The 9,084-nt window shown below is 45.6% G+C and overlaps 1 protein-coding gene across 2 annotated transcripts in view; it reads left to right on the top strand.

The window, feature by feature from the left end:
* Positions 1-327: 327 nt before the first annotated feature.
* Positions 328-9,084, top strand: part of slc4a1ap (solute carrier family 4 member 1 adaptor protein) — a 161,515-nt gene continuing 152,758 nt past the window's right edge. Inside the window, exon 1 of one of the 2 annotated variants that reach the window (XM_078542708.1) lies at positions 328-633. In XM_078542708.1, the coding sequence (XP_078398834.1) occupies positions 603-633 (31 nt within the window). In that variant the 5' untranslated portion in view covers positions 328-602. The remainder of the gene's footprint in view (positions 634-9,084) is intronic. The other variant, XM_078542710.1, reaches the window with a different exon arrangement.

Here is a 9,084-nt window from a genome sequence, read left to right as displayed (position 1 = left end):
GTGTACACCTTCAATTTAGTTTTTTGCAGCAGCAGCAGCAGGCTTGGTGATGCAGACCAGGAATGAGTCCCTGAGCTACTTTATTTCACACAGCACCCATGGAGCAGAAAGAGCTGTCCAGTCGCTCGGGATGACTCTCTCTCCTGGAGACGGGTCTCACTCTGATCCTCCTCCCCCCGGCATCTCACTCCCGCCTGCAAGTCGCTGCTCCACGGCAGTGGTTTCGTTTCGTTTCGATTAGATTCGCAACGAATAATCCCCTGGGCCATGAGACATGATGTTAGCGACCCTGTCTCGGTATTTTTGTGTCTGGGGGAGGAGTTGAGCGGGGTTTGGTGGCGGGGAGGAGGATGGGGGCGGGTTGGTTGATTCCGGGAACTTGAGCACAGGTCGTCCCGGTCCGAGAGCCGGTTCCGCGCCCGCGGAAAACCCGAAGTGTAAATTATGATGTGGAGGAGGAAGAGGGGAGGAGAGGGGAGGTTCACTTGGTAAATATTTTAAAATGCATCTTTTTTTTTTTTAAACCGGAACCAATGTTTCGGAGACTCCAAGGGCCCCGCAGGAAGTAGTCGGGGGGAAGGAATCGAGCGGTGCGTGTTGCCATGGCGGAGGAACCGGGAGGAGGAGGAGCAGGTAAACACTCCCCAGTTTGTCTTTCTTTTAATATTAATTCCATGTGATGTGGGCATCACTGGCTGGACCAGCATTTATTGCCCATCCCCAGTTTCCCTTGAGAAGGTGGTGGTGAGCTGCCTTCTTGAACCGCTGCAGTCCATGTGGTGTAGGTACACCCACAGTGCTGTTAGGGAAAGAGATCCAGGATTTTGACCCAGTGACAGTGAAGGAACGGCAATATAGTTCCAAGTCAGGATGGTCAGTGACTTGGAGGGGAACTTCCAGGTGGTGGTGGTGGTCCCATGGGTCTGCTGCCCTTGTCCTTCTAGATGGTAGCGATCGTGTGTTTGGAAGGTGCTGTCAAAGGAACATTGGTGAGTTCCTGCAGTGCACCTTGTAGATCAGCCTTGCCCAGCCGGGCCACATTTCAATTTTTTTTTTCACACATCAAGGGATGGATGGGCAAATTTCAGAAAGATAAGTTTCAGCCCAACATTGATTTTTTTTTTAAATCCATGTCAAAGTAATAAATTGATTATTTAATATTTTAAAAATTAAATTATATAAATGACCATTACATTTCTAAGCAGCAGCACAGCTAGCCAATAAACATTTTTTGCAGTTTCGCTTAAGAAGCAGAGCTAGAGAGACCGGGCCCAAGTCCTGGTTACCAGGGAAGGGGTGTGGACTGGAGTCGAGCGAAAGATTTGGGTTTAACTCCAAGCTGGCCTCGGCAGAATTCATACGAAAGTGGAGGTCAGAAGCAGGTTGCCTTTCAGCCTGGTTTTTCCTCTTCTTCTGACCTGATTTGTGCATGGGTTTTTGGGTATGGAACAGAAAGCAGGGAAGGGTGTGTGCCTACTCACTCCCAGTCTCTGGGCTCTCGCTCTCACACCCAGACACTTTCACTCGCACCCAGATTGTCACAATCACATTCACACCCTCTCACTCCCCACCCGGGCCCAAGCCTGAATGTTGTCGAGGTCTTGCTGCATACGGACATGCACTCTTAGAGCATCTGAGGAATCATCAATGGTACTGAACATTGTGCAATCATCAGGGAACATCCCCACTTCTGAACTTGGAATCATTGAATTGTTGCAGCACACAGAAAGATCATTTGGCCCATCATGTCTGTGCTGGCTCTCTGCAAGAGCAATTTGTCTAGCCCCACTCCCTTACCTTTTCCCTGTAGCCCTGCATTTTTTTTTCTTTGGATAATTATCCATCCCCCTTTTGAAAAGCATTAGTGAATCTGCCTCCATCACACACACTGGCAATACATTCCAAATGCTAGCCACTCCAGTGCACAGAGGTTCCCCTCGTGTCGCTGTTGCTTCATTTGCTAATCACCTTAAATCGGTGTCCTCTGGCTTCTGCTCTGTTCGCCAATGCAATTTCTCCCTATCTACTCAGTCCAGACCCCTCATGAATTTGAACACCGATATCAAACCTCCTCTTAATCTTCTCCTCTTTAAGAAGAGCAGCACCAGTTTCTCCAATCTATCCGCACACCTGAAATTCCTCATCCCTGGAACCATTCTCGTGAATCTTTTCTGCACCATCTTTAATGCCTTAGCATCCTTCCAGAACTGGACACAATACTCCAAATGAGGCCGAACAGTGTTTTATACAGATTCATCATAACTTGCTTGCTTTTGTACTCTATGCCCTTGTTTATAAAGCCCAGGATTCTGAATGCTTTATCAACCTGTCCTGGCACCTTCAGTGATTTCTACACATGTACTCTCTGCTCCTGCACCGACCTTAAAGAATTGTACCTTTTATTTTATATTGTCTCTCCACGTTCCTCCTTCCTAAATAAATCACTTCGCACTTCTCTGCATTAAATTTCATCTGCCACTAGTCTGCCCATTCCGCCAACCTGTCTATGCCCTTTTGAAGTTTAGCAGTATCCTTCTCACAGAATGCTTCCAAGTTGTGTGTCATCTGAAAATTTTGAAATTTCGCCCTGTGGACTGAAGTCCAGGTCATGAATATATATCAAGAAAAGTAGGAGTCCTAACACTGATCCCTGGGGAACCCCACTATAAACCTTCTTCCAGTCTGAAAAATAACTGTTCACCGCTGCTTTGTTTCCTGTCATCAGCCAATTTCGTATCCATGCTCCTACTGTCCTTTTTACTCCATGAACTCTAACTTTATTGACAAACCTGTTATGTGGCACTTTATCAGATGCCTTTTGGGAGTGCACGCGCACCACAGATTACCCTCATCGACCCTGTCTGTTACCTGTTCAAATAACTCAAGCAAGTTATTTGAACACGAATTATCTTGACAAATCCTTGCTGGCTTTCCTTAGTTAACCCACATTTGCCCAAGTGACTTAATTTTCTCCTGAACTACCAATTCTAAAAGTTTCCGTACCATCGAATTTAAATCAACTGGCCTGTAGTCCTGCATCTATCTTTGGACCATTTGCAATTCTCCAGTCCTCTGGCACAACCCCTGTGTCTAAGGAGGATTGGAAAATTATGTTCATTGCCCCTGCAATTTGCATCCTTACTTCCCTCCGTATACTTGGATGTATCTCATCCAGTTGTAGTGACTTGTCAACTTTAAGTACAGCCAGTTTATCTAATCCCTCCACTTTTAGCTTATCCAATGTCTCACCCACTTCCTCTTTGACTATGACTCTGCAGTATCTTTTTCCTTGGCAAAGTACTTATTTAATACCTTAGGAATACCCCCTGGTTCCATGCACAAATCACCTTTTAGGTCCATAATTGCCCCACTGCTTTTACCAAACTTTTACTATTTACACTCGCTTTTAGCTTAGCTGCCAGTTTCTTCTAATACTGTCCCTTTGCTTTTCTCATTTGTTGTTTCACTTGCCCTCTGAATATTCTATATTGAGGCAGCTTCTCAATTGTAGTATCCAACCCCTTTATCTACTTCATCTTATTCTCTGTCTCTTTTGTCATCCAGGGAACTCTGGACTGGTTTTTCCTACAGTTCCCCCTGGGGGTAATGTAGTTTAACAGTACCTGAACTGTTTCCTTTTTGAAGGCAGTCCATTTCTCCACTCGGATAATGTGAAGGTCATTGATGCAGCTGAAAGTGGTTGCGCCTAGAACACTACCCTGAAGAACTCCTACAGCGATGACCTGGGCTGAGATGGTTGGTCTCAAACAACCACAAGTATTTTCCCTTGTGCTAAGTATGACTTCAGCAAGTGGGGAGTTTTTCCCCAGATGCCCACTGACTTCAATTTTGCTAACATTCCTTGATAACACATTTGGTCAAGGGCAGTGACTCTCACTTCACCTCTGGAATTCAGCTTCTTTGTTCATGTTTGGACTAAGGCTGTAATGAGATCTGGATCCTGGTGAAACCCAAACTGAACATCAGTGAGCAGGTTATTGCTGAGTACATTCCACTTAATAACACTGTCGACAAACCCTTCCATCACTTTGCTGATGATCGAGAGTAGACTGATGGGGCAGTAATTGGCCGAATTGAATTTATCCTTTTTGTGGACTGGATATAGCTGGGCAATTTTCCACATTGCTGGAAAGACACCAGAGTTGTAGCTGTACTGGAGCAGCTTGGCTAGAGGCATGCCTAGTTCGGGAACTTAAGTCTTTGTGTAGCCTGCCTCTCCAGTGAGTTGTTTAATTGCTCACCACCATTCATGAATGGATGTGGCAGGACTGTAAAGCTTAGATCTGATCGGTTGATTGTAGGATCATTTAGTCCTATCTATTGCATGCTGCTTCCGTTATTTAGCATGCATGTAGTCCCTTGTTGTAGCTTCAACAAGTTGGCATCTCGTTTTCAGGTATGCCTAGTGATGCTCCTGGCATGCTGTCCTATACTTCTCATTGAACTGGAGTGGCCCCTTGGCTTGATGGGGACATGCCAGATCATGAGGTTACAGATTATGGTTGAATACAATTCTGCAGTTGCTGACACGAACATATATACAAATTAGGAGTAGGAGTAGACCACTCAGCCCCTTGAGCCTGCTCCGCCATTCAATAAGATTTTTTTTATTCTTTCACGGGACATGCGCTTCGCTGGCTAGGTCAGCATTTTTATTGCCCATCCCTAATTGCCCTGGAGAAGGTGGTGGCGAGCGGCCTTCTTGAACTGCTATAGTCCATGTGGCGTATGTACATCCACAGTGCGGTTAGGAAGGAAATTCTGGGATTTTGACCCAGAGACAGTGAAGGAACGGTGATATATTTCCAAGTTAGGATGGTGAGTGGCTTGGAGGGGAACATGCAGGTGGTGGTTTTCTCAGGCATTTGCTGCCCTTGTCCTTCTGGGTGGTAGAGGTCATGGGCTTGGGAGGTCATGTCTGACCTGATTGTAACTTCAACTCTACATTTTCACCTGCCTACCCCCAATAGTCTTTCAGCTTCTCGCTTATCAAGAATCTATCTACCTCTGCCTTAAAAATATCCAAAGACTCTGCTTCCACCACCTTTTGAGGAAGAGAGTTCCAAAGACTCTCAATCTCTGCCTTAAATGAGCGACCCTTTATTTTTAAACAGTGACCCCTAGTTCTAGATTCTCCCACAAAAGGAAACATCCTTTCCACATTCATCCTGTCAAGACCCCTCAGATTCTTATGTTTCAATCAAGCCGCCTCCTACTCTTCTAAATTCCAGCAGATACAAGCCTACCCTGTCCAACCTTTCCTCATAAAACAACCTCCCCATTCCAGACATTAGTTTAGTAAACCTTCTGTGAACTTCTGACGTATTTACATCCTCCCTTAAATAAGGAGACCAATACTATACACAGTACTCCAGATATGGTCTCGCCAATGCCCTGTATAACCAGCATAACCTCCTTACTTTTGTATTCAATTCCCCTCGCAATAAACAATAACATTCTATTAGGTTTCCTGATAACTTGCTGTACCTGCATACTACCCGGGAGAGAGGCAGAGAGCGAACCAGGTTGGAGAACACACTGGGGACAGCTGCTTCAGCTCTAGAACGCTGGGTTTGAAGAAACAAAACGAAGAGTGACATTACAGGAAAACCGTCAGTTCATTGGTTGATGAGAAACTGCTGTTCGGGAGTGTCTTTAAATAGCTGTAAATTAGAAAAGCATATTATCTTTAAAGAACTAGCTACTTGGATTTAAGTAAGAAATACTTGGAACAGGGGAGTAAATTTAAGTCAGGGCCAGTAAAATAAAGTTATGTAAGTAAACTAAAGTACATTAAAGTTAACATAAGGAAAGTAAAGTTAAGACATGGCAGGGCAGCTCGGTCATATGGAATGAGTATCCTGTAATATGTGGGAAGTTGTGGATACTGCTGGTGTCCTGGACGACCACGTGTGCAGGAAGTACTGCCAGCTGCAGAAACTTGAGCTCTGGGCTTTGGAGCTCGAATGATGGCTGGAGTCACGGTAGCACATTCGTGAGGCTGAGAGCTACATTGATAGCACGTTCAGCGAGGTGGTCACACTGCGAGCTAGGCGCATGCAGGCAGAAAGGGAAGGGGCGACCGCCAGGCAGTCCAAGAGATCCAGGCAGGTAGCGCAGGAATTCACTGGGATCATGCTGGCAAATGGGTTTTCAATTTTGGATACTGGTAAGCATGTTGGCTCCCCAGAGGAGTGCAGTCAGATCCAAGTTTGTGACACCACGAGCGGCGCAGCTCCACAGGAGGGAGGAAGGAAGAAGAGTGGAAGAGCAATAGTGATGGGGATTCATTGGTTAGGGAAGCAGATGTTTCTGCAGCCGTAGACGTGACTCCAGGATGGTATGTTGTCTCCCTGGTGCCAGGGTCAAGGATGTCACAGAGTGGCTGCAGGACATTCTTCTTGGGGAGGATGATCAGCCAGAGATCATGGTCCCCGTTGGTACCAGTGGATTAGGTAGGAAAGGGGATGAGGTCCTGAAAGCAGATTTCAGGAAGCTAGGAAGGAGATTAAAAAGCAGGACCTCTAAAGCAGTAATCTCAGGATTACTTCCAGTCTCACGTGCAAGAGGGTATAGAAATGGAAGACTAGAGCGATTGAACATGTGGCTGGAAAGCTGGTGTAGGAGGGAAGGCATTAGATTTCTCAGGCATTGGGACTGGGTCTGGGGAAGGTGGGACCTGTACAAGTTGAACGGTCTGCATCTGAACAGGACTGCGACGAATATCCTCACAGGGAGATTTGCTGGTGCTGTGGGAATGGGGGAGGGGCAGTTTAAACTAGATTGACAGGGGTTAGGGAACCTGATGGTAAATTCAGAGCAGGGAAGTGGAGATGGAGAACTAGTGAGTGACTTTGAAAGACAGAAGAAGCACAGGTCAAAAAATGTACAACACAGGAATTTGGCAGTGTTAAAGGGTGTATATGTAAATGCAAGGTATAGCTGCAGGACATTCTTCTGGGGGAGGGTGATCAGCCAGAAGTCGTGGTCCACATTGGTACCAATGAATTAGGTAGGAAGGGGGATGTGGTCCTGAAATCAGAATTTAGGGAGCTAGGTAGAAAATTAACAAGCAGGACCTCTAATGTAGTAATCTCTGGATTGCCCCCAATGCCACGTACAAGTGAGTACAGAAATAGGATAAGGCAGATGAATGCATGGCTAAAAAGATGGTGCAGGAGGGAGGGCTTTAGATTCCTGGGACACTGGGACTGGCTCTGGGGAAGGTGGCACCTGTACATGCCGGACGGGTTGCACTGAACAGAGCCGAGACTGAGTTCCTTCTGGGTCGTTTTGCTAGTGCTGTTGGGAGGGCCTTAAAGTAACTAGACAGGGGTCTGGGAACCAGGAGAGAATATTAGAGAGGAATACCAGGCAGCACAAAATACTGGGAGGGACAGATAGTGCTAGCATAGAGAATAGTAAGTTAATAGGTGGAGTCGGAGTAAGGGAGAAAGCCATGAAGTCTAAATCAGGGTTACTGTGCATGTATATGAATGCATGGAGTATAGTAAATAAGATTGGGGCGTTACAGGAGCAGGTTGCCATGTGGAAATATGATGTTGTGGTGATAAGAGACCTGGCCCAAGGAAGGGCAGGACTGTTAAATATTCCTGGGTACCGGGTGTTCAGAAATTATAGGAAAGGAAGAAAAGGAGGAGGGGTGGCTGTATTGGTTAAGGAGAGCATTTGCAGTGCTAGAGAAAGAGGATGTTCCATAAGGATTCAAGGACAGAAACAATTTGACTAGAGCTAAGGAACAAAAAGGGTGCAGTTACATTGCTCAGTGTAGTCTATAGACTGCCAACTAGTGGGAAAATGTAGAGGAACAAATCTGCAGGGAAATTACAGAGAGATGCAAACGTTACATAGTTATAATGGGGGATTTTAATTATCCGAATGTAGACTGGGACAGTGGTAGTGTAAAGGACAGAGAGAGGCAAGAGTTCCTAGATTGTGTTCAGGAGGATTTTCTACAGCAGTACGTGTCCAGTCCAACAAGAAAGGATGCACTGTTGGACCTGGTTCTTGGAAATGAGGTGGGCCAAGCAGACCAAGTATCAGTGAGGGAACATTTAGGTGACAGTGATCATTTTATCATAAGGTTTAGATTGATGGTAGGAAAAGACAATGTGCAATTCAGTGTAAGAATAATTAACTGGGGGAGAGCCAACTTCAATGGCGCAAGAATGGAGCTGGGCCGGATAGATTGGAACCAAAGATTGGCAGGAAAAACTGTAGCTGAACAATGGGCTGCCTTTAAAGAAGAAATGGTTCGGGCAGAGTGAAGGTATATTCCCTCCAAAGGGAAAGGTAGGACAAACAAATCCAGAACTCCCTGGATGAAAAAGATAAAAATTAAGATAAAGAAGAAAAAGTGTGCTTATGACAGGTCTCGGGTAGAAACTACAACAGGGAACCAAGAGGAATACAGAAGGTTCAGAGGGGAGGTGAAAAAGCAAATAAGAGAAGCAAGGAGGGATCATGAGAAAAGACTGACGGCCAATATAAAGGGGAATCCCAAAGTCTTCTATCGGCACAGAAATCGTAAGAGGGTGGTAAAAAGAGGAGTCGGGCTGATTAGGGACCCATAAAGGGGACTTACACATGGAAGCTGGAGGTGTTAGGTGAGGTTGAGGTGTTAAATGAATACTTCGCATCTGTCTTTACCAAGGAAGCAGATGCTACCAAGGCCATGGCTACAGAGGAGAGAACTCTGTCACTAGAAGTGTTCAAAATTGATAAAGAGGAAGTGTTTGGTAAACTGTCAGTACTTAAGGTTGACAAGGCACCGGGACCAGATGAGATGCGTCCAAGGATATCGAAGGAAGTAAGAATGGAAATTCCAGGAGTACTGGCCATAACCTTTCAGTCTTCCCCAGACTCAGGGGAGGTGCCAAAGGTCTGGAAAATTGCAAACATTACTCCCTTGTTCAAAAAGGGTTGTGAGGGTATGCCCAGCAATTATAGACCAGTCAGTTTAACTTCAGTGGTGGGAAAGCTTCTGGAGAAAATTGTTCAGAATAGAATTAGTAGTCACATGAAAAAATGTGGGTTGCTTAG

Source organism: Cetorhinus maximus, chromosome 5 (assembly GCF_964194155.1).
Source record: "Cetorhinus maximus chromosome 5, sCetMax3.hap1.1, whole genome shotgun sequence".
Taxonomy (NCBI): domain Eukaryota; kingdom Metazoa; phylum Chordata; class Chondrichthyes; order Lamniformes; family Cetorhinidae; genus Cetorhinus; species Cetorhinus maximus.
The sequence above is the reverse complement of the archived record's forward strand: the minus strand, read 5'-3'. Positions and strand labels throughout refer to the sequence as shown.